At 43.6% G+C, this 27409-nt stretch overlaps 2 protein-coding genes across 12 annotated transcripts in view; both read left to right on the forward strand.

The window, feature by feature from the left end:
• The window catches only part of CHEK2 (checkpoint kinase 2), a 51189-nt gene extending 39658 nt beyond the window's left edge, over positions 1–11531 (forward strand). For 9 of the 10 annotated variants that reach the window (XM_059139732.1, XM_059139731.1, XM_059139733.1 and 6 more), the window contains 7 exons: positions 458–557; positions 2249–2335; positions 4106–4269; positions 4478–4593; positions 5617–5702; positions 10383–10463; positions 11288–11531. In XM_059139732.1, coding sequence (XP_058995715.1) covers positions 458–557; positions 2249–2335; positions 4106–4269; positions 4478–4593; positions 5617–5702; positions 10383–10463; positions 11288–11377 — 724 coding nt within the window. In that variant the 3' untranslated portion in view covers positions 11378–11531. The remainder of the gene's footprint in view (positions 1–457; positions 558–2248; positions 2336–4105; positions 4270–4477; positions 4594–5616; positions 5703–10382; positions 10464–11287) is intronic. The other variant, XM_059139729.1, reaches the window with a different exon arrangement.
• Positions 11532–16206: 4675 nt separating this feature from the next.
• TTC28 (tetratricopeptide repeat domain 28) overlaps positions 16207–27409 on the forward strand; it is a 646079-nt gene continuing 634876 nt past the window's right edge. For both annotated transcript variants that reach the window (XM_059139718.1, XM_059139719.1), the window contains exon 1: positions 16207–16412. In XM_059139718.1, the coding sequence (XP_058995701.1) occupies positions 16311–16412 (102 nt within the window). In that variant the 5' untranslated portion in view covers positions 16207–16310. The remainder of the gene's footprint in view (positions 16413–27409) is intronic.

A 27409-nucleotide genomic window follows, 5' to 3' on the forward strand; every position in this document is an offset into this window, starting at 1 on the left:
GGGGGTGGTTATCCCTGTTTTTTTAAGAGGCAGAAACAAGCTCAGAGAGGTGATATAACTTGCCCAAAGTCCCAAAGCGGGGAAGTGAGGGAACTGGGGTTCAGCCCCCGCTGGCCTGATTGCTCCAACCACAGAATCCCCTGGGGCCTGCGATAAAAATGCAAGCTCATGGGCTCCACCTGGGGCCCAGTGAGTCAGATTCTTAAAACCTCCCAAGTGTGTCCAGTGCCCTCTGCCCACTGCTTCCATCTTTCCTCATTCCTTCCTTTCTAGCGGGGACCTCTTTACGTAGAGAGGAGACTTAACGAGCTCACTGCTTTTCTTCCAAACAGGAGTCCTTAAGAGTGAGTAACAAAGGCAGCTCTTTGCTTGTCTGAAAGAATCTTGTTGGTGTTACTGTGTTAATCCAAGGGAGTCTGCCTCCAGAGGGAACCCCTGCTTTGCCTGTGTCTTCCAGGATGGAAGGAGGAGAGCTCTTCGACAGGGTGGTGGGAAATAAGCGCCTGAAAGAAGCTACGTGCAAACTCTATTTTTACCAGATGCTCCTGGCTGTCCAGGTAAGCGAAGCCCTTGGATCTTTTGACACCCTGCTCGTGGGTGAATTACTCCCGACGTCAGGCAGAAAGCAAGGGATGGTGCGTAAAACCCAGGGTACAGAGTCTGCCTGTTCTTGTGTTGTTCTGTTCTTGGCAAAAACACCCTCCCCTTTTTAAAAAGATTTTATTTATTTATTTGACAGAGGCACAGCGAGAGAGGGAACACAAGCAGTGGGTTTGGGAGAGGGAGAAGCAGGCTTCCTGCTGAGCAGGGGCCCTATGTGGGGTTTCATGCCAGGATCCCGGGATCATGACCCAAGCCGAAGGCAAATGCTTAACAACTGAGCCACCCAGGCGCCCCATCCCATGCCTTTGACTCAGATGGGAAAAGTCTTGCTGGGAAGCTTAAGTGACAGTAACAAGGGGAGTTAGAGAAATAAACAGGGCCCCACGTCTTCTCTTTAACCTGGAGCAATATCTGGAGGGCACTGATCTCTCCTTGGGCCTGAACCTTGTAGAAAACCTCTTAACCTGCTGGGAGCTTGGGGGGTGGCAGGCAGGTGGGAGAGTAAGGGTGGGAAGATGGGGTGGTTGTGACAGATGGATACCCCCCCACACTCCAGTTCCAGGTGGCCCCCTTAGGTGCCTGTGAGCCCTAGCAGCAGGTGGGTGGGCATATGCTCTGCCTGCTCTAGTCTGTGGGGATGTTGGGTGAAGGAGTAGCTGGTGGTACCCTGCCTGCTTCTGAACATCACGTTTTCAAACCAAATTCAGCTGTGGCGATTGCCCGGCAAGACTTCTTCCCTTGAAGACCTACTCCACGAAGGAAACCCAAGTGTTTGGAAGCAGTTCTCCTATGGAGTGGGGGTTGAGGGAGATTTTCCTGCTGCTGGTTCACCTGGGTTTGCCCTCCCTGGGGGCTTTGACAGGTCTTTCTCCTGTTGAGGGTGTTTTGGAGGAGTTTTTGTTCCAGGCCAGGGTGTGTGTGTGGCCGGGGTGGGGTGGGGGGCGGGGGCGGTGCATTCAGATGAATTGAAGTCCGTTAGCCCCTAACCAGTACTTTACTGTCTTAATAATTGATTCTCTCCCTTCTGTCATACCAAAAACATTAAGATGTGTTGAGTGCAGATCCGTGGGTGGGGGAATTTTTTCCCTAAAGAAAGGACTTGGTGTATAAAAATGGTGACCACACAGACAACATCAACGTTCTATTTCAGACATAGAGATTTTGAAGATGAACTCAATTTTTGGGTTGAGGAATACGTGAACTCTGGGTATTTAAACAGATAATTTATAGTTAGGTGCTTTACAGAGGCCTTTAAAAACTATCCTCAGGAAAAGAATAACCAAATACATTATTATAATTTTTTAAAACTTTTTGGAAAGATTTTATTTATTTATTTGACAAACAGAGATCACAAGTAGGCAGAGAGGCAGGCAAAGAGAGAGGGGAAAGCAGGCTCCCTGCTGAGCAGAGAGCCCAATGCGGAGCTGGATCCTAGGACCCTGAGATCATGACCTGAGCCAAATAAAGGCAGAAGCTTAACCCACTGAGCCACCCAGGTGGCCCTGGGGGAATATGGTTTTGAATAGCCTGGCTTATGGTTTCACCCAGCTGTAAGGGGTGTGTGTGTGTGTGTCTGTATCTGTGTCTGTCTTTACTCACTTACCTACTCCATAAATCCAAGGGTCATGCCTCCCTTTCTGTGTAGTACCTTCACGAAAATGGTATTATACATCGGGACTTAAAGCCAGAGAATGTTCTGCTCTCATCTCCGAAAGAGGACTGTCTTATAAAGGTAAGAAATTTATGTTCTGTTTGTGGCCACTCTAGTAGGTTTCTGTCCCCAAACTTATAAAATTCATCAAGTAAAAAGTGGGAGCATGAAAAGGTAGAGAATTTGACCTTTCTGGTATTAGCGATTTTTTAGTGATCAGATAGTATTGCTCCAATCCAGATTTTATTTTATTTTATTTTTTTAAAAAGATTTTATTTATTTATTTGAGAGAGAATGAGTGAGAGAGAGCATGAGAGAGGAGAATGTCAGGGGGTCAGAGGGAGAAGCAGACTCCCCAAGGAGCTGGGAGCCCGATGCGGGACTTGATCCTGGAAGTCCGGGATCATGACCTGAGCCAAAGGCAGTCGCTCAACCAACTGAGCCACCCAGGTGCCCCCCCCCCTTTTAAAAAGATTTTATTTATTTATTTATTTGACAGGCAGAGATTACAAATAGGCAGAGAGGCAGGCAGAGAGAGAAGGAGAAGCAGGCTCCCCGCTGAGCAGAGTGCCCAACGCGGGGCTCGATCCCAGGACCCTGAGATCATGACCTGAGCCGAAGGCAGAGGCTTTAATCCACTGAGCCACCCAGGCACCCTATTTTATTTTTTATTAAAGGTTTTATTTATTTATTTGACAGACAGAGATCACAAGTAGGCAGAGAGAGAGGAAGAACCAGGCCACCCGCTGGGGGGAGAGCCTGATGTGGGGCTCAACCCCAGGACTCTGGGATCGTGACCCCAGCTAAAGGCAGAGGCCTTAACCCACTGAGCCTAGCGCCCCCAAATCCAGGTTTTAATGAGCATTTATTGTCCTCTACTTTATACAAGCAATTTTTGTTTAAAGGGGAAGGAGGAGGGGCGCCTGGGTGGCTCAGTGGGTTAAGCCGCTGCCTTTGGCTCAGGTCATGATCTCAGAGTCCTGGGATCGAGTCCCACATCAGGCTTTTTGCTTAGCAGGGAGCCTGCTTCCCTCTCTCTCTCTCTGCCAGCCTCTCTACCTACCTGTGATCTCTCTCTGTCAAATAAATAAATAAAATCTTTAAAAAAAAAACAAAAAAAGGGGTGGGGGAGGAGGGATCTAGATGGATGAGAAAATCCCATCCCCTATCTACCACTGCTTTTCTAAGGCAGTGTGCTTCCCAACCCTGGCTTCAGTATAGAATCTTCTGTTGATTTAAAAAAGAAAATCATGATACCCAGCCTGCATCTCAGAATTTTTCTTCCAAGCTCCTCAAGTATTTGAGTGTTGAGATTGTTTGAGAAACTAGGATCTAAGAAAAACCATGGATAACTAATTAGGTCCCTAGAGTCTGGGTTAGATAAGGATTATAAACCTTTCTTTAAGGTACAGAGAACCACAGGTAAATTGGAGAAGAAACCTTGAGCTTCCTTGGCTTGGGATGTTTAATTTAAGCAAAATAAATTTTTTTTAATTTTATTTACTTATTTGACAGAGAGAGAGATCACAAGCAGGCAGAGAGGCAGACAGAGAGAGGGGAGGGGGGAAGCAGGCTCCCTGCTGAGCAGATGCGGGGCTCAATCCGAGGACCCTGAGATCATGACCTGAGCCGAAGGCAGAGGCTTTAACCTGTTGAGCCATTGAGCCACCCAGGTGGCCCAAGCAAATTGAAATTTAACTTGCAGTGTTAAAGATTCCAGTTTAACAGGCACGAGCTGTATAGGATGGGAACTGATCTCGCCTGCGTTGCCTTTTAGGACTGGCAAGACTATGTTAGTCTTTTTATTTTATGACACCACTAAAAATGATTCCCTTTTGTCCTTAATTTTAGATTACTGATTTTGGGCAGTCTAAGATCTTGGGGGAGACCTCTCTCATGAGAACATTATGTGGTACTCCTACTTACCTGGCTCCTGAGGTTCTTAATTCCTTTGGGACTGCTGGATATAACCGGGCTGTGGATTGTTGGAGTTTAGGAGTGATTCTTTTTATTTGGTAAGAAAAGTTTCATTGTTTCAGAGTCTGGTTGGAGGTAACTAGGTAAAGTCGGAAACGTGTCCAGATAGAGAGCTTGTGTTAAATTGGGTGACTTTTTTTTTTTTTTTTTTTACCATTTATTTAAAGAAAAATCTAATCTGTATGTCTAAATGCCTCTGAGGATATAATTTGATTTCTTTTCCTTTCTCTCTCTGCCAATATTAAGCCTTAGTGGGTATCCACCTTTCTCTGAGCATAAGACTCAAGTGTCTTTGAAGGATCAGATCACCAGTGGAAAATTCAATTTCATTCCTGAAGCCTGGGCAGAGGTCTCAGAAAAGGGTATGGATATGAAAGGGTTAAGAATTTGTGGTTTGCCAAGATGTGTGTGTGCTGTGGTGGAAATTTCTATTCATATTCTGTTAGGTTCCTCCTGTTAATTCTTGATTTCTGTTAATTGTTTTACACCTTTTGTGGGGCAATGGAAGTTGAGAACAGAGCCTCCAGACAAGGCTTACTGAGGCTCATATTTTGTTTGGGTCTGCTACCCCTAGCTGTGTGACCTTAGGCAAGTTACTTAATGTCTCTGAGTTACCCTTTCCTTTATATGTAAAGCAGGTACAGTAGACCCCTCCCTTAAAGGGTTTTAGTGAGAGTAGGTATAACCTAAGCAAGTGGCTGGCACCTAGTAAGTGTACAAAATAATAACTAACTTTTCAGTTAGAAAGTCTCCTTGGAGTGAGCAAGTAAGAGCTAAAGTAATTTCTTTGTGTTTTAGAATTTAAAAGTGTAACTTTGTACTTCTCAAAAGGAAAACTAGAAAAGGAAAACTAAATGTCAGGCTATGTAACATAGACAATTCTGTTAAATCTTAGAATGTTGAAGGAATAATATTGTTGCAATACAAAAGCCAGCCTCTACTTGCTTGCTGTCAAGCTTTGTTTCTGCCAAGCCTGCAGTTCCGAGGAGCCTGTTGCTGGCTGAGAAACTCTCACTGTCAAGTTGGGAGAGTTGGCTGAACATCCTAAGCACCCTAGAACTAGGTAGAAGTTCAGATTTAATTAGTTTGAACTTGAGTCCAGCAATGAATGGGGGGAACAGGGAGAGTTGAGGAGGTGGTGATGTGTGAACAAGGAGAGACGGGGGGGCGGGGCATTATATTCATTCCTGGTGTTCTGAATACAGAGTGAGGACTGGGGCGTGGGGGTGGGGGGCCTTGAACACCACACCTGCTGACTTGCAGTGACATCAGCCCCTCCTTCTCTTTGGATGTTGGCCTGTGATTCTGGCACACTTTAATTTTGCTGATTTAATGTATCTTTCCTTTCCACTAAGATTTGATACTTGATTATCTTATTGCTTTAGCTCTGGACCTTGTCAAGAAGTTGTTGGTAGTGGATCCAAAGGTGCGTTTTACGACAGAAGCAGCTTTAAGACACCCGTGGCTTCAGGTTTGTATGGGACAACATTTGCTAGCATGAACTATGTGGGGACCTGAAGGATAAAGGAAGAAGTTGGAAATGTTCGCTTTGTTGAGATTATTTAATGCACCTTCCGTATCTAGGGTATGTTTCTGTGTGTATATGGGTCATGAGCATAGGCGTGTCTTTGGGTACAACCTTTTCAACTTAACTTGTGGCTTCTGGAAGGCCAGGACAGGTCACTGGCCTTTCCTAGTCCCACTTGGGTTCCCCAAGTCTGCAGTTTGGCGGTGGCACCTTGAGAAGTGGTTCTAGCTCAGAACCTCCACTGCCACTCCCACCTGTGCCAGCCTCTTCCCTCACACAGGTGGGATGGACTTCCTCCCAGCTGTCCTTGTCCTTAAGTTGGAGAGCAGGAGGAAGAGGAGGAGGGCAGCTTCTCTGGGGGAAAGGGGTGCCCTTTCTTAAGCCTAAGTGAGCATACAGGGTCCCACTTATTCCTAGTGAGTAAACAGACCATGAGCGCAGGCTGTTACTGCACCTTTCCAGTCTGTATTATCTCTGTGTCCTTGTTGTGGCTCTTACTGGATTATACTGTGACCTCATTCTAGCTGTCAGACTTAGAAGTCCTTTGTGGTTTTGGTGGACTGATCTTTGGTTTTAGAACTAGCTATAGCACGGGACAGGTTTTCTGACGGATGTCAGGCCTCCTGTGAAATGCAGTTCCACTCAGTACAGCCGTACCCCTTTTTGTTGATTTCCATTTGGTCTGTTTCCTGTGGGGATGGGGAACTTAACCAGCTAGCTGGAGCTCAGGGCTCAAGTACTCTGGAGATTATTGGTCCAGAAACTCTTCCGGGCCATCCAGTCTCAGGACTGTGCTTGCGGGGCTCTGGGAAGACCGTCCCTATTCTTTCATTCTTCCAGCTCTCCATACCTAACGGTTTTGCTCAGGCCAGCTCAGGTTGAGAACAACAAATCCTTGGAAGAAAAAAAAAAAGTAGATGCATTTGTTTGGGCTATTTCCCTGGAAACAGCGGTCTTCCCCCAGAAGAAATCTGTTGGATGATTTAGCACTTCGTAGACCACACAGATTTGAAACAGCAGGACCCTCAAGAAAAGGAATTTGGAAACAAGGGTGCCTTTGCGTGTGGGGATTTAATTTTGATGAAAAAGAAAAACATGCCTCTTGGCTCTTTTGATGTGCCCTAATAGGGAAACTTTTGGGGCCAGATGTGGAGGTGCAGGAGTTGTGCTGGTCTTGTTTTGGGGGGTTGGGGGGGTAGGATGTAGCTTGCCAGTTAGGCCAGGGAACTGAGTTTGTAGCTGCCCACAGCTTACGAACGTGCCTAACCTATTTTTCTTGTTCTGTTTGTCTCAAAAGAAAACTGTTACTAACAACTGAGGAAAAAGGTGAAGTTCAGTGCTCCCCAGGGGTCTCACTGGAAAACTGTTGTCCACATTTTGTTTTTGCTGCAGAAGGTGGAGGGAACACAGAGTGAGGACAGGAATGCAGATACTGGCCGGCATTACTTATCTGCTAGTGATAGCTTAGGTTTTATTTTGGGAAATCTCAGTGCTTTTGAAGAAGCCAAATGGCTTTGTGGGTCTGGCCGTGGACTGAGTGTTTGGAATGTGAATTCCAGTCTGTCTTGCTCTTAACTGTGTTTGGTTTGGGGAACATCCTTTATGTGATCCCATGACACCCCATAACATCCACTCTTTGGCACTTCATACTCAGTTTCTGAAATGGAGAACTCCTTCCGGCTTGCCTTTGAGGCATTTTACAATATACATTTTTGAATAGATTGTAGACATCTCCAAGGAAGGTGTTTGCAGATGCACATTGTTACCTGTGGTATATAATGAGTGCCTTTTCCATATTATTGCTACTAATTGTTAATTTATTATTATTATTATTTTTAAAGATTTTATTTATTTGAGAGAGAGAGAGAACACAAACAGGGTGAGTAGGAATGGGAGAAGCAGGCTCCCCACTGAGCAGGGAGCCCAATGCGGGACTTGATCCCAGGACCCTGGGATCGTGTCCCGAGCTGAAGGCAGACGCTTAACGCCTGAGCCACCCAGGTGCCCCAGTTGTTTTTTTGTTTTTTTTTTTTTAAGATTTTATTTATTTATTTGACAGAAAGCACAAGTAGGCAGAGGTAGAGAGAATAGAGAGAGAGAGAGAGAGAAAGAAGCAGGCTCCCTGCTGAACAGAGAGCCTGATGTGGGGCTCGATCCCAGGACCCTGAGACTATGACCTGAGCTGAAGGCAGAGGCTTAACCCACTGAGCCACCCAGGTACCCCCCCAATTATTTTTTTTTTTTAAGGTTTTTTTTATTTGAGAGAGAGAGAGCAAGCGCACACAAGTAGGGGGAGGATCAGCCAGAGAGGGGGACAAGCAGACTCATGGAGTCTGATGCTGAGCTTGATCTCACGATCCTGAGATCATGACCTGAGCTGAAATCAAGAGTCAGACGCTATACTGACTGAGCCACCCAGCTGCCCTGATGATTTGTGTTAAATGTAGGCCTAAATAGGCTTGTGGGCAGTTCTGGCTATACAACAGAGCTGCCGTCCAGTGTGTTGCTGTGTGGGTTTGTTCTTTGTGTTCATTCTTTCAACGACAGTTAATGAGCTCATGTGTCAACACGTAGGTACTGGGGATGCAAAGAAGAGAACGATAAGTTCTTGCCTTGGGGAGCTGACAGTCTGGGTGGGGGCCAACCCCGACCATAGTCATCACAGCACAGTGGAATACATGTGGCAGTAGAAGTAGGTGTAGAGCATGAGGGGGGACCCTCAGAGAGAGACAGGGCCATGGTCTATTGGGTTTCAGGTACTCATGGGTTCACACAGTATAAAGAGGTTCTAAAGGCTGAGTGGCCTGGGGATGACATGGGTGTATTTAGTTTGCTAGAGCTGCTATAACAAAATACTGCAGACGGGGTGGCTTAAACAACAGAAGTTTATTTCCTTACCGTTCTGGAGGCTAGAAGTCCTTTGGCTAGTGCCAAAGGTGTTGGCACACATTTGGTTTCTCCTGTGGCATCTCTCCTTGCCTTGCAGATGGCTGTCTTCTCCCTGTCCTCACATGGCTTTTTCTCTGTGCTCACATCCCTGGCGTCTCTTTCTCTTCTTGTGGGGAACACCAACCATACTAGATTGGAACCCCACCCTAATAGCCTCATTTTAACTTAATTGCCCCTTCAAAGGCCCTGTCTCCAGATGGTCACTGGGGGTTACCATTTCAACATTTGAATGTAGGGGGCAGAGGTGGGGTGGACATAGTTTAGTCACCATGGGTGGACCTCATTTTCAGTCCCTCTAGATAGAGGCCCCTGTGCGTTTTACAGTGCCTGGCACCTAAGGCTGCTCAGGAAGTAGTTGTTCACTGAGTGAATGACAGCGGTGGGTGAGGGGGATGGGCAGGATGGCAAGGAGGGCATTCCTGGTGGGGGCTGTGAGTGGGAATAGGGGGAAAGAGGGGAAGGAATTTTGAGAGTGGCATGGAGTAGGAAGTAAGATCCTACTGGAGATTGTGGAGCAGAATCCAGATGAAGGTGGTGCTCTCAGAATGGGCAGTGGGGGGCGCTACCCAGAGTGCCTCAGTAAACAGTGTGTTGGAAGCAGGTGATTCAGCCGCTAGATGCAGAACAGGTGAGTTCATTCTTGAGCACTGTAATTTTTCTGTACGTATCGAAGTGCTGAATGTTGGAGGCCTTCACTCCTATGTCCTCTGCCCCTACCTACCGAGGTGCTCTTGGATTAGTGGGAGGAACGGGAGAGGGTTGGATGGGAAGGTTCATGGGGCCTTGGAATCAGGCTGCTGTGGGTCTGTCTTGTGCCGTGCTACTTTTGAGTGGCTGAGCTGGGCTTCTAGCTGGCCCCATCCTAGTCATGGATGTTTCACCTTTCTGAAGATGGGGAGAGTTGCACCAGGTTACTTTTCAGGATTCCCAGACACAGATCCTTAAACCCTGTAGAAGTAACACTCACGGAGGTGGGAATTACCTCAAAGACATCTGGGCAGGAGTTCTGTGTGTGCACATGCACCTTCCACTCCCCCTTCTTCCTCTAGCAACACGAAACACCTGTAATACTGTGATCTGTTCATTTGTCCTCCTTTCTCTTTAGCTCTGGAATATTGTGGGCTTTAAAATTGTGACTTGTGTAGTATTTGCTGGGAGAATTTTCTGGGATGCTGGGTTGCTTTGTTAGGGAGGCCCCAGTAAATGCTCTTATTCCAGGCACCTCCTGGAAAGGATTGGGGAATTTTATAGGGTCTGCTCTCAGACCCTATAAAGGGTCAGGACTGAGTCAGTCCCAGCCTCTGACTTCCTGATTGCCCTTTCTCAGGATCTGGGATGCTGGTTCTGAAAGTCTTTCGACTGCTAACGTCTGTGGTTCTCCCTGACCCAATGAGAGCCCTGAGGCATGTGGATGTGATTCAGCCGGTGTCCACCGAGTCTGGACTCTGATTAGACTCCTCTGGGAAGGCAGAGCTGTGGAGTGCATGGCCCATTACCTTCTGAGCCTCAGCAAGAGTGTGCCTTTTGGTGGACAGACTGGGTGTCCTTACCAACTTTTCTCTTTTCCCGAGCCAACTTAGCCCTGTCTTTTTAGGAGCTTGCTTTCCTTCAGACACAGTCTACTGAGGTTTTTTTTTTTTTTTTAATTTTTATTTTCTTTTCATTTCTTCACAGGATGAGGACATGAAGAAAAAATTTCAGAATTTGCTTTTTGAAGAAAATAAGTCGGTGTCTCTACCCCATGCCCCAGCCCAGGTATTTCCAGATGATGGTTGTTAAATGTAGGCTCAGTTTTAAAGAAAGAGCTCATGAGCAAGACTGATGAGCTCAGAAGGTCTCTTTAGTAGCAGTTGCTTAATATATTTTTGGAATAGTGTAGTAGATACTTTGTTTCCGCTCCATCTGCCCTAGTGCCCTTAGAAGACTTAATACGACGAGTAAGTTGAATGCGTTAAAGAAACACAGCCGGAGATTGTCACTCAAGAGGTCTCCTGCAAGGCAAATTGGAAGACTCTATTAGAAGTTCAAATTGAAACTTGTTGGAAATTTAAAATCTGGGCAAGTGGTTGATTATTGATTATAATTTTATTCCTCCAAGGTTCTTTGTTAGGATTAGTTAATATCTGCTCATTCGTATTCTGCCTTCTTTTGATGAATTATACTCCCCTTCCCACTGTCCCCTTGAAATTTTATAAATGGGGAAACAAAGAATAAAAAAGATGATCTTTCCACAAAAGAGCAAGATCTGGGGCTCCCAGCAAGAGGTATTGTATATTGTAGTCCCTTTGAACTTCATAATTTCGGAGGAGATGCTAGAGAGGAGGGAAGGTGTTCATGCTGCGTCCTTTCGGTATACATTAAGTGGTCTGAAGCCACAAAGGAGAGAAATGTCCTTGAATAAATATGTCTGAGTCTGGGCACGTTTGGTGGGGATTCAGATGTCAAGGGGGAATGACTCCTAATTCTTGGCACTAGAAGCTTCACGTGAAATGCTCCAGGTATACTGGCAGCACAGTGGAACACTTTGATAATCTTAGAGCCAGTGGTTTTCTTTGAATATTTCTTCTTTTTACTTCCAGCCGTCCACGAGTCGAAAGCGGCTTCTTGAAGGGGAAGCAGAGGATGCTGATACCACAAAGCGTCTGGCTGTGTGTGCTGCTGTGTCGTGAACACTGGTTTGACATGAAAGGAATCTGCCGCCTTGAACCCTGCTGCCATTTTCTTTAAATCTGTTTTTTTGTTTTGTTTTGTTTTTTTAATAGTGTATTGTAATTGTGGGGAAGGTTGCTTTTTCATGATCATCAATACACAATCCCAAACATAGTGGAACCTGGGCTTTGTGCTTTTTGCTTGATGATGGGCTCTTTGGTGGCATGCCTTTTTTGTGTATTTGCAGTTCCGTGCTTTTTGTCTGGCACTCTACGTTGGCTGGAACCAGGTGGGTAGCCCTAGTCTCAGCCTGGGCAAACTGCATTTGAAAGACCCTTTAGAAAGCTGCAGGTTGGGGTGGAGTTTGTAGAGTCTGGCTGGTTACCAAAGTCCTTATGAGATGAGAGGTACCTTGGTACCGTATATCACAGACCAGTTTTAAATTCTCATCCTCACCTGCATAAAGATATAGGTCCATCGTCGCTGAAATCGTTGGACCAAAAAATTTGTCAAATCCGAAATTTTTTTTTTTTTTTTTTTAAGATTTTATTTATTTCTTTGACACAGAGAGAGAGATCACAAGTAGGCAGAGCAGCACAGAGAGAGCAAGGGGGAAGCAGGCTCCCTGCTGAGCAGAGAGCCTGATGCGGGGCTCAGTCCCAGGACCCTGGGATTATGACCTGAGCTGAAGGCAGAAGCTTAACCCACTGAGCCACCCAGGTGCCCCCAAATTTTCCTGGTTTTAAGAAGGCTCCATGGCACATTGACTTTCTTATTTGTAACAGCCAGTAGAGTACTATAACTAAGCACTGTAAATACTCTTATAGCAAATACAATAAAAGAGTTAAAAGAGAGAAGACAACAAGTGCCTCATGTCAGTTTAGGTCACTTCTGTCCTGTCAAAGGAGTTATGGATGACACTCAGGTTTCAAAGCTGTTTGGATTTTGGAAATGCAAATGAGGCATGTGGGCATTTCTTGTTGAGCCAACAGTGACCAAGGAGACCCTGTATAAAGCCCTTCCTTTGGCTGGTCTTGTCCAGTTCTCACAGTAATACTGTGGTATAAGTCCTCTGGCTGCCCTGCTGTTGTAGGTGAAGAGCCCAGAAGGAAGTAGTAAGTTGACTTGGTCAGTATCACACAGTAAGTGGCAGAGGAAGCACCCAACCCAGGTCTTTCTGACTCAGTATTTCTCATCTTCTCAGGTTCATACACAGTCAGACTCAGGATTGCTGACTCACATTGACAAAACTCACAAGGGACCGATATTTAAATCCTGAATGTGGTGTGTTCAATTATTATAAGAGGGTACAGCCCCACGATATGTGTAAGTTGGGACACCTTGGTGGCAAGGAACAGAAGCTCATTCAGATTACTTCATGAGAAAGGGGATTTGTTTCAAGGTTATAGATGTCGGAGCCTGGCATCCATCTGGAGCCCAGGCAGTTATAATGCTTGGTTCCTCTTGTCTCTTTCTGACCCACTGATTTTGCTTTTTTTATCTTTGGCTGGTTGATAGTGGGCCACATTGTAGCTAACTGGTCTTGCCATGAGTTGAATGCCTTGGTTCTGATGCCACTGATGAGCCAACCAGGGCCTTGGGCACACAGCTGTTGCCGTGGGTAGTTGGGTGGTGGTTGGCAATTTCCATTAGAATATTGTGCAAACATTCTGAGGCTTGGCTGGCCTGATGTGTGTAGTGGGGGGGTTGGAGGGGCTAGATTGGGATTTAAGTGGTTTGCATATATAAAAGAGTAAGGTGGAGGTTGCCAAGTTAGATGGGTTTTTAGCTCATTTGAATATTTAATGTGAAGGCTGTGGTTTCTTAGGGCATTTTTCATTAGCCAGCCCTTCTCTGTTTCCAGAGCACTTTATGTTTGCTCCCTCTGATTATTCCGACCATAGTAGACAGACTAATGGCTCCCAAAGATGACCTCATCCTCATCCCCAGAATATGAATACGTTCCTTTACGTGGCAAAAGAGACTTTGCAGATAGGATTTAAGTTAAGGATCCTGATATAGGAAAATTATCCTGTCTTTTCTGGGTGGGTCCCAGAATGTTCCTGGGGCGGGTATGTCATCAATGTTTTCTGAGAGGGACACACACAGAAGGAGTTAGAGTTAGAAGAGAATGGAGTGAGCTACTTTGAAGAGGGAGGAAGGGACCACAAGCCAAGGGGTACAGGTGGCCATGAGAAGCTGAAAAAAGACAAGGAAATGGATTCTCCCCACAGAGTCTCTCCTGAAGGGACCAGTCCTTTACACCATGACTTTCACTAGTGGAAATGATTTCAGACATCTGAACTATAAAATTATATAAGAACAAATTTATGTTAAGCCACCCAGTTTGTGGTAATTTGTTATGGAGGCCATAGGAAACTAACATACTCATCAATAAGATGTCACTACTTATTTGGAGCCACCCAGCATCCACTTCTTCCTGACCTCACTCCAGTTTTCTTTTGAGGCAATTCTTTTTCCTTATCCCATGAAGTTAAGGTGGGGGAAGGGGGAAATGGTAAAACTAAATGTCTGCCTGCCCTCTCAACTATGGAAGCTGAAGGGGGGGTACCAAGGGGTTCCTTCCCTGGTGGAGCTCTTCGCATTGGCCTCCTACCTGGAGGTGGGCCCAGGACTTTGAAACACAAGCAAATGGAACTGGAATGGCAATATTGGTGGTAAAAACAATATTGTGCCAATCTAAGCTCTCTGCACTTCCTGACTTTGGCTTTGAAATTGCTGAGCTTTTATGTCCTTATCTATAAAGTGGGTGCAGTAGGAATACTAGCCTCATATGGTGTTTGTGAGGATTGAATGGGGGAAGGTCATTTAAAGTGCCTGGCATGGGATAAGGGATCTATCAGTGCTGGCTTCCATCCTTAAAGGTGGGAGGACCACAAAAGTAGCTGGAGGGAGCCATGGAAAATTCTTGAGCAGGGATGTAATATAATCCGTTCAGTTTCTGGGGGGCATGGGCACACACAAGATGGGTGGATAATTGAGATGCCTTTGACTTAACATTTGGTAAATGCCAGGACTGGGTGGATGGTGGGAGCAGAGGTGAGGGGGTATTTCCCAGTGCCTGAAGTAACTGCCACTCCCTTCTGCAGAAACAGGCATGTTGTTCCATGGTTGACCTGCTGCATGCTTGGATAATGGTGCAGTGGGCACCTTTTATTTGTGCCGGTCTTCAGCTGATGCTTCTTGTAGATGACTGCATTGTTATTTTTCTGGGGAATATATCTCTCTCTCCTCCCACTCACCCTGGATCCCATGCCCTTCCTAGAGGTGCTCAGTATAGCCAGGATTGGCCAATTTTGCTGTGATTGGCTCAAGTAGGGACTTAAATAATTGCAATGAAAGTCAGTCCTGAGACTGGCTGGAATTATTGGCAAACAGTTCCTTTTTTCCTGGTCAGATATGAGCTGGGTGCCGCGTAGGATGCTGGAGAGTGCTACATGAGAAGTCATCAGAAAGGGAAGTGGAGGTGAAAAAGACCAAGCTACAGGTCACTGAGCACCTGGATCCAGCTATGCCTGAAGTGAGCTACCGTCCTGAGACTTTTCAATTTGTTCTTTTTTTTACTCCAGGTTGAATTATTGTTATTGTCACTAGTACCCGGAAAAGGTCGAATTAATAAATTCAAACAGTTAAAAACTCTGAGAAACCCTTGGAGATTGTTTTCTTTTTTTTTTTTTTCTAGTAGGGAAAAACATTTGCTGCTGCTGTTTTTCTGCCAACTTCAGGGTTTTCAGAGAGGTTTGGGGCAGAGAATGGAAAGCGAAGATGTGGGAAGTTAACAGTCCTTCCAGCCCCAAGGTTGAGCGAACCCTCCCAGCTAATTATACCACAGAGTTTGGGAGTAGAGCCCCTTTCATTAAACTTTTAGGAGTCTTGGAAGGAAAGGGCCAGAATTATATAGCGGAGCCTGGAAAGCATGGTGCTGCCAGGCGTGCTCAAGGGACATGCATCTCTGAAGGCTCACCTCAACCCTGTGAGGTATTTCTGCCCCTCTCCCAGTTTACTGACTTTGAAATCAAGGCACTCTGCTTTGGTCAAGTGTCCTGTTAAAGGTTTCCCAGTTTGCAAAAGGTGGAGGCCAGACTGGAACTGAGATTTCCCCTCTTTAGAGCCCTTGGTATTAGCCAGTACAGAAAACTTGTTTGGTCTTGTCACTGATACTCAGTGAGTACTCAGTGAGCACTAGGAGCTGTGCTGACACCATCCGGATTGTTTCCTTCGGTCCTCCCAACATCCCTTAGTTATATAGGCCTTCCTGATTAAGGAGGGACAGGCTCCCAGAGACCTGACCTTAATCACGCAAAGGTTAGTGGAGATGTGGCACTCGAACTCAGGTTCTCCACTGAGTCTGGCTGTGCCAGGGACATGGGCATTTACTGTGCCACTCACTCCTGTGCACGTGCTTGCACACTTTCCTCACGGGGATCTATTCACCTTAGCAGCGTTCTTCCCCCGGCACTTATTGGGGGTAATTATCTCCTGGGTTAGACTTTCGCCGCAAGGCTGGAATGACCTGTGAAGAATATGAGGCTACGCGGGGAAGGGGAGTACCCCGGTCTGCCCGGGGGTCGTCCGCACTGCGGCAGGCGGCGGCGCCAAGTCCAGAACGGCGAGCGCTCCAGTTAGGCCGGACGGGTGCGGAGGGGGTGGGCGCGACGCCGGGAACAGCGGCCGACTCCGGAGGGCGCGAGGCGGGGCGCGCGGGGAAGGGGCGCGGCGAGTGCGCGCTTGCGCGGTTGGGGGGACCCGCGGAGGCGCGCGGGGCGCTGGTGCGGCGAGTGCGCGCGTGCGCGGTTTGGGGGGGGGGGGGCAAGTGCTGTGGGTTGCCGCGGCGGCGCGCGGTACGGCGGGAACACGGCGCGCGGGGCCGGCGCGCGCGCCTAGCTGGCGGGACCGTTAGCTCGAGGCGGACGCGGCCCGGGCCCCGCGGGGATGGAGCAGTCGCCGCCGCCGGCGCCCGAGCCAACCACGGGGGCGACTCCAGCACGGAATCGTAGGCGGCGGGAGCCAGAATCGCCGCCGGCGCCGGCGCCGGTGAGTGCGTGAGGGGCGCGGGCCGGGAGACTTTCTTTGTGAAACTCCGTCGGTGCGAGCCGGGCCGGGCCTCGGCGGCTGACGAGCTTCCGCGAGACGGAACCCGCCTCACAGTCCGGGTTCGAGCTGTCCCGCCTCGCGCCGCTCAGCGGCGGGATTCGGTCTGCCGCCTGGCCGGCTAGGTTTCGGATACAGTGTGTGAACGCGCGCGTGCACGGGGGGAGGGGGGGCGGTATACAGTTGGCGCCAAATGCGCACCAAGTCTCATCTGTTGCCTTCGCCTCCGCGGGGCGGCGCCTCCCCTGCTCTGGACCCACGGGAGAGGTGGATGGCAGCCGCTTGGAGACAGGTGTCGGTACTGCCGTGAGAGACTCAGGTGCAGACAGCCCCAGGTGGAATCAAAAGGAGTAATCTGTCGGTCCATGGAAGGAATCAGGTCTGACTTTGGCTCAGCACAGAGTGATTTTGGAATGCTTGACATCCATCCCAACTTCGCAGTGTCTTTGGGGTATCAGTCAAGGTGAAGGATGCTGAGCAAAATGGACTTTGGAGGTGTGGCTCTCAGAGGATGAGATGGGATGGCCCTGAGGATTTGGCTCCCCAAACTGCCCAGGCATAGGAATAATCTGTAGCTTTATAAAAAATACTGGCGTCACAGTTCTTCCCAGGGCCACAGACTCAGACTCTCCAAGGCAGAGGAACAGATTTTGAATTTTTAACAAACTCTCAAGTTGTTATGATCAGGCAGATTCGAAAGGCACTATTTTAGAGTAAGGTTCCAGCGATGGGGGACCTGTTCTGTTTATAGCTCACCATGGCATCCTGGTAGCAGGCGCAGGGCTTGGCACATGGTAGATGGTCATTCAGTATTTGTAAGAAGACTGAATAACTTAGAGGGTTTCCAAAATAGAAGCTCTTGAGACATTTTCAGGAGCTTTTGAGATTAGTATCTCTGTCGGATTTACTGTAAAATGTGATTTTTCTTGGTCCCAGCTTAACTTCTGTGACTGTGACTGTTTATATTGCCATGTTTTCAGTATGTTCTAGGCAAAATCAGAGTACACATTGCTTAGTATAAACCATCAACTATGTATACCCCAGCTAGGTTCAAATTAGTTCTAAAACAAAACCTGAATAAAAAATGCATGCTTCTTTCTCTTCATCATTTGGGAACACTAGGCTTATAGGATTTTGTTCCTTTGAGGCAGGTAAATATTTATGTTTTATCAAAGCAAATCTGCATTACTGTTTATTCAGAAAAGTTGGCAATTTGCTTAGACTTGAGTATTTGTAGTTTTTATGTAGCATTTTGAAATTAAGATTTATGTTTAGCTCAGGGTCAGTGCTAAAATAGAATTGTTTGAAAGTTATTTGATATTTCAGGGCTGTTTTTTCACGTTGTTTTGAATTTCATTAGTTGATTTCATTTCTTTCGACTGGAAAAAATGTAAATATATAGAAATACAAGACTTTAGAAGTTGGGATTGGATCTGAAGAAAAATGGAAGAATTAGATGTTTTATTAGGTGTGTCATTTTTGTAGTTTATATGGATATTTTTTGTGGATTTTTAAAAAATTCTTTTTGTTGGGATACAATTGATATATAACATTAGTTTCAGGTCTAGGACATAATGACTTTGTATGTATTGCAAAATGATCACTGCAGTAAGTCTAGTTAACATCTCTCATCATGCATAGTTACAATTTCTTATGATGAAAACTTTCAAGATCTACTCTTAACAGCTTTTAAATATACCATTCAGTATTAACTATAGTCACAATGCAGTATGTTACATTTCCATTCCTGTCTTTTTTTAAGTGTCTTAAAGAAGAAAACAAAACAAACCTAGTTTTGTTCACCTACCATAAAATCAACTGTTTCAGTGTACAATTTCATGGTTTATAGTGAATACTCACTATATGTCCAACATTACCATTATCTGCTTTTAGAGCATTTTCATCACATTTCAAAGAAATAACATACACATTAGCATTCCTTGTTCACCTTTATCCCAGCTGCTGGCAATGCCTACTTTGTCTCTACAAATTTTACTATTCTGGACATTTCACATGTTGTTATCTTACAGTATGTAGTTTGGCTTCTTTCACTTAGCTCAGTGATTTTGTAAGGCTCATCCATGTTGTAGCATGTATAAGGACTTCATTCCTTTTTATTACTGGGTAATATTCCATTGAATGGATATACCACAATTTGTTTATCCATTTTTAAGAAAGTATTTATTTATTTATTTGAGAGAGAGAGAAAGAGAGATGGAGTAGGAGCAGGGGGAGGGGCAGAGGGACAAGAAGAAGCCTCTCTCCCCTCACTGCTGAGTGAGGAATCCCAACACAGGGCTTAACCCTGGGACCCTCAGATCATAACCTGAGCTGCAGTCAGATGCTTAACCGACTGAGCCGCCCAGGTGCCACTTGTGTATCCATTTATTTCCTGATAGACATGTAGGTTTTTTCCCCCACTTTTTGGTTATTATGAATAATGCTTCTATGAACATTTATGTATAAGTTTTAGTATGGACATATGTTTTAATTTTCTTGGGCATATCCTAATTGTTGGGTCATATGGTAACTTTTTAAATCTTTTGTGGAGCTGACAGACTGTTCCTAAGGTACTACATTGTTTTACACGCCTATGAACAAAGTATGAGGGTTCCAGTTTCTCTACATCCTTGCCAATACTTTTTTTTTAAGTTATTGTCTTTTTTTTTTTAACTTTAGCCATCCTAGTAGGTATAAAATGGTATCTCATTGCAATTTTGATTTACATTTCCCTGATGACAAATGATGTTGGGGATATTTTTGGTGCTTATTGGCCATTTGTGTATCTTCTTTGGGGAAATGTATATTAAAATCATTTGCCTGTATTTTAGGTCCATTTTTTAACTGAGTTATCTGTCTTATATTGAGTTGCAGGAGTTATTTAAAATATTATGGATACTAAAACCTAGTCAGATACATGATTTACAACTAATTTCTCCTCTATGATATCTTTTGAAACTTTTTTGATAATGTTCTTTGTTGCAAAAAAATTTTTTTTTTTTGTGACGATGTCCAGTTTATCTGTTTTTTCTTTTATCGTTCATGCTTTTGGTGTCATGGCTAAGAATCCATTGTGAAGTCCAAAGTCATAAAGATTTATCCCTATGCTTTCTTTTAAGAATTTTCTGTTTTTAGCCCTTATATTTTAGGTTGTTGATCCATTTTGAGTTAATTTTTATATGTGGTGTAAGGTTATGACCCAATTCATTCTTTTGCATGTGATAATCCAGTTGTCCCAGCAGTATATATTGAAAGGATTGTTTGTGTCCCATTGAATGGTCTTTGTACCCTCTTGAAACCCAGCTGACTATATGTTAGGTTTTATTTTTGGACTCTTAATTCTATCCTCTTGTCTATCCTATGCCAGTACTACTGTATTTGATTATAGTAGCTCTGTAATAGGTTTTGAAATTAAATATAAGTCCTGTTTTTTTTTTTCCAAGGTGTTTTTGCTTTTTTCAGTCCCTTACATATGGATTTTAGGATCAAATTTTAAGTTTTCGCCAAAAATTAGCTGGGATTTTTATAGAGAGTGTGTTTAATCTGTCCTTTCAGTGGTGTTTGGAGTTTTCAGGTCCAAGGTTGCACTTTCAAAAATTTATTCCTAAGTATTTTATGTGATGCTATTCTACAAGGAAGTGTTTTTAAAAATTTCATATTGCCATTATTTATCATTAGTTCATTGCTAGTATGTGGAAGAAATATAGTTGAGTTTTGGATGAATTTTTTAATCTCATCATTTAGTGGTAATCTGTTCAAGTTTCTAGGTTTTGGCTCTGCTACTTACTAGGTGTATGAGTTTTGGCAATTCTTAACTGTTATGCATCTCAGTGTTCTTTTATGTATAATGGGACAGTAATATCCATCCCAAAGAATTGTTAAAGAATATTGATAGATATTAAGATATTGATAGATATTAAGAACAATGCCTTACATGTGGTAGGGATTTGATATTTGTTGTTTCTCTTCTTTTACTAAATAACTCCATTTAAAAGCAGACCAAAAAATAAAAAGAAAACAAAACACCAAATCCAAACAAACAAAACCCAAAAACCCCACAAACAAACAAACCTTAAAGCAGAGACAAATCCACCCTCCCTCAAACCCAAAACCCACAAAGAAAAGCCAGAAGAAAAACCTCAAACCTCTTCCTGTCTCCATTACTTTTCTGTGATCTAAGACATCCCTGTGAGAGCTTGAGAAACAGTGAAAGTCTCTTACACCACACGATTTTATTGTAAAAGCCCACTAAATCCAGGTTACTGTGTAAGGCATTTGACAGTGCATTCATAAGTATTACTAAAAATAATAGAACTGGGGGGGTGCCTGAATGGCTCACTCAGTTAAGCATCTGACTCTTGATTTTGGCTCAGGTCATGATCTCAGGTCCTGAGATTGAGCCCCGTGTTAGGTTCTACACTCAATGTGGAGTCTGGTGGAGACGGTCTCTCTCCCTTTGCTGTGCCCCCCCCCCTCAAATAAATAAATAAATAAAGTAACTCAAAGCTGTTTGTTTTTACCCCATAATTCTTATTAATGTGCTGTTCTTTTATTAATTAGCTAAAAGCACAAGCAATAATTTTTCCATTAAATTTGCTAGTTATAATTTTTATTTATTTTGAATGATTGCTTTTTAAAAAAACTCTGTTATAGCCAAAACCTGATGTTTAAGCTTAATATTTTACTCTTATTGTGGTGTTTCTTTAGTAGCCAGAGTAGATTGCTGTTTTATATGGGAAGAAACCAGAGACTCAGTATAATCCAAATTTGATACTTAGAATATAACGTATTCATTGAATGTATATTCACTGTGATCCAAGGAAAATAATTGTTTACCTTGTAAATATTATTTTGACATTAAAAGCTTACCTTTGAACTCACAAATATAATTAGTTTTGTAACCCACAATCCCACAGATTGATAACTCACTGATAGGTCTATAAGAAAATTTTAAATCAAAGTTGATCTTTGTTTAAAAAACCCCTTTTAGGGGCGCTGGGTGCCTCATTTGGTTAAGCGTCTGCCTTGTGGTCAGGTCTTGATCCTAGGGTCCTGGGATCAAGCCCTGCCTCAGACTCCTTGCTCAATGAGGAGCCTGCTTCTCCCTCTGCCGGCCATTCCCTCTACCTGTTGATGCTCTCTCTCTCTCTGACAAATAGATAAAATCTTAAACAAACAAACACCCTTTTATTATGAAAACTGCACATACACATTTTATTTAAAAAACCAGGGGCGCCTGGGTGGCTCAGTGGTTTAGGCCTCTGCCTTCGGCTCAGGTCATGATCCCAGGATCCTGGGATCTAGCCCCACATCGGGCTCTCTGCTCAGCGGAGAGCCTGCTTCCTCCTCTCTCTGACTGCCCCTTTGCCTACTTGTAATCTCTGTCTGTCAAATAAATAAATAAAATCTTAAAAAAAAAAACCCACCCCATTATCAATATGGGGATGACTACTATTAATACCTTAATACATATCTTCCTGGAACTTCTTCTGGGCATCTTTTTATCTAACAGTACTTACTTTTTATCTAACAATACTTTTTTCTAACAATACATATACAGATGTACACAGGTATTTTAACTAAGACAAGATAAAAATGCACAAAATGTCTTTGGGCGCCTGGGTGGCTCAGTGGGTTAAGCCGCTGCCTTCGGCTCAGGTCATGATCTCAGGGTCCTGGGATCGAGTCCCGCGTCGGGCTCTCTGCTCAGCGGGGAGCCTGCTTCCTCCTCTCTCTCTCTGCCTGCCTCTCTGCCTACTTGTGATCTCTCTCTGTTAAATAAATAAATAAATCTTTAAAAAAAAAAAAAAAAGATAAAAATGCACAAAATGTCTTTAAAAATTGTCTTTATTTAGATATCATTTGCATACAATAAAATTTACAGATTTTATTATTTTTATTTTTTAAAGATTTATTTATTTATTTATTTGACAGAGATCACAGTAGGCAGAGAGGCTGGCGGGGTGGAAATTATTCATTATTTATATTAATCATTATATTAATTAAATAATAATTTATTATTAATAAATGATTTATGGGGCGCCTGGGTGGCTCACTGGGTTAAGCCGCTGCCTTCGGCTCAGGTCATGATCTCAGGGTCCTGGGATCGAGTCCCACATCGGGCTCTCTGCTCAACAGGGAGCCTGCTTCCTCCTCTCCTCTCTCTGCCTGCCTCTCTGCCTACTTGTGATTTCTCTCTGTCAAATAAATAAATAAATAATCTTAAAAAAATGATTTATTTTATTATAATCACTAAATAATTATATTATTTATGACAATATAATATATAAATATATAATACATTACAATATATTATTTATTATTATTATTATTTTAGAGAAAGAGGTAGCATATAAGTAGTGGGGAGGGGCAGAGGGAAAGGGAGAAGCAAACTCCTTGCTGAGGGTCAGTGCTATGTGGGGCTTGATCCCAGGACGCTGAGATCATGACCTGAGCTGAAGGCAGATGCTTAATCAACTAAGCCACCTAGGCACCTCTGTCTAAAAATATTCTTTTCTTAAATATTTTATTTATTTATTTGACAGACAGAGATCACAAGTAGGCAGAGAGGCAGGCAGAGAGAGAGGAGGAAGCAGGCTCCCCGCTGAGCAGAGAGCCCGATGCAGGGCTCGATCCCAGCACCCTGGGATCATGACCTGAGCCGAAGGCAGAGGCTTAAACCACTGAGCCACCCGAGCGCCCCTAAAAATATTCTTTAAAGCTATATGTAAAAAAAAAAAAAATTAAAGTTCTGTGTCAAAATCAGTATCTAATCCAGGACCAGGTCTTAATTAATGTCACGTAAGTCTCTTTTAATCTTGTCTGGTTCCCTTTTTTCATGATACTGACTCATTGGAGAGCCCAAAACAGTTGTCCTGAAGAATATCCTATATTCTAGATTTGTCAGGTGGCTTTCATGTGTTATCATCATTTATCTTGTTCCTGTGTTTCCTATAAACTAGGAGCTATATAAAAAGACCCCACAAGGACACCTGGGTGACTCATTTGTTAAGCATCTGCCTTTGGCTCAGGTCATGGTCCCAGGGTCATGATCACAGAGCCTGAATGGGCCTGCCTGCTCAATGGGAAGCCTGCTTCTCCCTCTCCTACTCCCCCTACTTGTGTTCCCTCTTTTGCTGTGCCTCTCTCTGTCAAATAAATAAATAAAATCTTAAAAAAGAAGACTTAATGGATACAAGTTAATATTTTGACTAGATTATACATTGGTAATGTCTACTTAATGCCATTAGTGTTTTCTTACTGTTATTTCCTATCTTCTATATACTGTGTTCTTACTAGTCCTTTTTACTAAAGATCAAAAGTGGTATTGGGAGAGTAATAAGGCAGTAACAGTAACTAGAGAGTAGAACAGAAAAAGGGGGATGGGGCGCCTGGGTGGCTCAGCGGGTTGAGCCTCTGCCTTCAGCTCAGGTCATGATCCCAGGATCCTGGGATCAAGCCCCGCATTGGGCTCTCTGCTCTGCGGGGAGCTTGCTTCCTCCTGTCTCTCTCTCTGCCTACCTGTGATCTCTGTCAAATAAATAAATAAAATCTTAAAAAAAAAAAGAAAAAAAAAAGAAAAAGGGGGATGGAAACAGGTGTGATAGTATAGCTCTAATTGTCCTCATTGTGACCACTACCAAAAATCCCTTTTTTATTTTGTGGCTATATTACCTCTAAAGGAGGGTATTTCTGTCTGAAGAACATTTTTTATTATTATTATTTTTTAATTAAGTAAGCTCTCTGCCCAGTATGGGACTTCAACGCACGACTTTGAGATCAAGCGCCACATGCACTACTGACTGTGTCAGCCAGATGCCCCTGACTGGCATTATTTTTAATGATTAATAGTGTAAAGATAACTTACAGCAACTTGGAATGTGATTTGTTTAGACTCTAGTTGACAAATAATTGATGATTTATGATGAGGATGTGTACTATTTTGTGGATAAAGAACAGAATTGCTAAGAAATAGTAGGTGATCTAAGTAACACAGCAAACCTGACTTTGTGTTGTTATTTTGCAAGAGAAAAAAATAAGTTAGTTCTGATTGTTGAGTAAGGGAAGGTGTATTATTTTATGTGGCTTCCCATTCTATTATTATACATTTGGCATTTCCATGCTATCATTGGCTAAGTTTGCCATAGTGGAAGTTCAAAAATTGCCATGTAATGTTTCAACTTACTATAGACTTGGGTCAGCAATTGGTGGAAAAATTTGTTTTTAGTAGTCATTGCACTTATAGACTTGCATAAAGAATATCACTTTGATAAAGATGAAGATTACTAAGATTATTGTTCTAGTGTTGGTAGTCATCATAAAAGAAAAATCAAATTAAACTTGATAGTATATTTTGCCAAATCATGCATATAGAAAGTCATTAGTGCTCATTTTTAGATCACACACAAGAAAAAAATAGTTTTTGAAAGATGAAAAGGGGAAAGTAATGATAGAATAGACTAAAAGAAAAATAAGTATTGGAATGTAATCAGCCAAGTAAGTAAAAAGTGAGGGGTGCCTGGGTGACTCAGTGGGTTAAAGCCTCTGCCTTCGGCTCAGGTCATGATCCCAGGATCCTGGGATCGAGCCCAGCATCAGGCTCTCTGCCCGGCATGGAGCCTGCTTTCTCCTTTCTCTCTGCCTGCCTCTCTGCCTACCTGTGATCTCTGCCTGTCAAATAAATAAATACAATCTTTCAAAAAAAAAAAAAAAAAGAAAAGAAAAGAAAAAGTGAAAATGGGAGGAGAGAAGAGGGTAATGGTTAGATTTAAAAGGTAGACATTTAAAAAAATATTGTTGGGGGATGCCTGGGTGGCTTAGTTGGTTAAGCCGCTGCCTTCAGATCGGGTCATGATTCCAGGATCCTGGGATGGAGTCCCATGTGGGGCTCCTTGCTCAGCAGGGAGCCTGCTTCTTTCTCTGCCTCTGCCTGCTTGTGCTTTCTCCCTCTGACAAATAAATAAATACATAAAATCTTTAAAAAAATATATTCTTGGGATCTCTGTGTAACTGGATCACTTTTCTTTTGTGATTGAACTCTTAAGCATCAAGTAAAGCTGGAATGGATTCAGTTCTTTGGGGTTGCAGGTACTTTTTGGTTATTTTGTTTTAGCAGTTGGACTGAACAGTTTAAGAAATTTAATTTTGAAATAAGAATAAGTCTAGTTTTTTGTTTTTGTTTTTTTAAGAATAAGTCTGGTTTTGATATCCCATGTTCATGGACCAGAAGACTTAACATTATTAAGATGGCAATATTTCCCTAAGTGGTGTACAGATCAAGTGGATTCCCTATAAAAATCACACCTGCCTTTTTTGCAGAAATCTACAGGCTGATTCTAAAATCCATGTGGAAGTATAGCGTACCCAGAATAGCCAAAGACAATCTTGAAAAAGAAAACAAATTTAGAGGACTTATACTTCTAATTAAAAAATTGTTTTAAAAATTAATTTATTTTGAGGAAGAGAGAGTGCACACATGTGTGAGTAGGGAAGAAGAGCAAAGGGAGAGGGAGAGAGAGTCTTATGTAGATTCTGTGCTGAGCACAGAGCCTGATGCGGGGCTCGATCCTATGACCCAGAGATCATGATGTGAGCTGAAACCAATAGTCAGCAGCCCAGCCTATTGCACCACCCAGGCACCCACACTTCTCAGTTTTAAAATCTAAAAAACTACAGTAATCACGTAGGGGTCCTACTGGCATAAGAATAACATAGATCAATGGAATTGAGAGTCCAGAAATAAACCCTCATTTTTATAGTCAATTGATTCTCAACAATGGTGTGAAGACCATTTGGTGCAGGAAAGATGCTATTCTCAAAAAATGGTCCTGGACAACTAGATTTCCACATGCTAAAGAACGAATTTCAACCCTCATCTCTCACCATACACAAAAATGAACTCAGAGGGGCTCCTGGGTGGCTCAGTGGGTTAAGCCTCTGCCTTCAGCTCGGGTCATGATCTCAGGGTCCTGGATCGAGCCCCACATCGGGCTTTCTGCTCCGTGGGGAGCCTGCTTCCCCTCTTCTCTCTGCCTGCCTCTCTGCCTACTTGTGATCTCTCTGTCAAATAAATAAAATCTTTAAAAAAAAAAATGAACTTAGAATGTGTCAAAGACCCAAACATAAGAGCAAGAACAATAAAACACTTATTAGAAAACATAGGAGTAAACCTTTGTGACTTTGGGTTAGGCAGTGATTTTTATTTAATTTATTTAAACATTTTATTCATCGAAGAACAAGAGAGAGAGACATGGAGCAGGGAGAGGGGCAGAAGAAACTCCCCATTGAGCAGGGAGCCTGATGTGGGGCTTGAACTCATTACCCAGAAATCTAGAGTTACATGTTCTACCTAGTGGGCCAGCGAGATGCCCCATAGGTAGGTATTTCTTAAATATAATACCCAAAACACAACAAGAGAAAAAGTAGATAAATTGGACTTAATTAAAATATTGTGTGTTAAAGGACAGCATCAAGAAAGTGAAAAGAGGGGCGCCTGGGTGGCTCAGTGGGTTAAGCCGCTACCTTCCTGGCTCAGGTCATGATCTCAGGGTCCTGGGATCAAGTCCCACATCGGGCTCTCTGCTCAGCAGGGTGCCTGCTTCCTCCTCTCTCTCTGCCTGCCTCTCTGCCTACTTGTGATCTCTCTGTGTCAAATAAATAAAATCTTTAAAAAAAAAAAAAAAGAAAGAAAGTGAAAAGAGGTCTTTCACAGGAGGCTTGCATGCTGCCGTTAGAACCATTGCTTGTCGTTAGTGATTCCTGAGAATTCCAGCACATTTGTGAGTACTCAACACCAATATCAATGGGCAGTGGAAAACAGCCTTTGCCATCATTGCAGTTAAGGGTGTGGGGCAAAGATACATGATGTTGAGGAAAGCAGACATTGCCCTCACCATGGGATCAGGAGATTTCCCTGAGGATGAGGTGGAATGTGTGATTAC

Source organism: Mustela lutreola, chromosome 11, assembly GCF_030435805.1.
Source record: "Mustela lutreola isolate mMusLut2 chromosome 11, mMusLut2.pri, whole genome shotgun sequence".
Lineage (NCBI taxonomy): Eukaryota > Metazoa > Chordata > Mammalia > Carnivora > Mustelidae > Mustela > Mustela lutreola.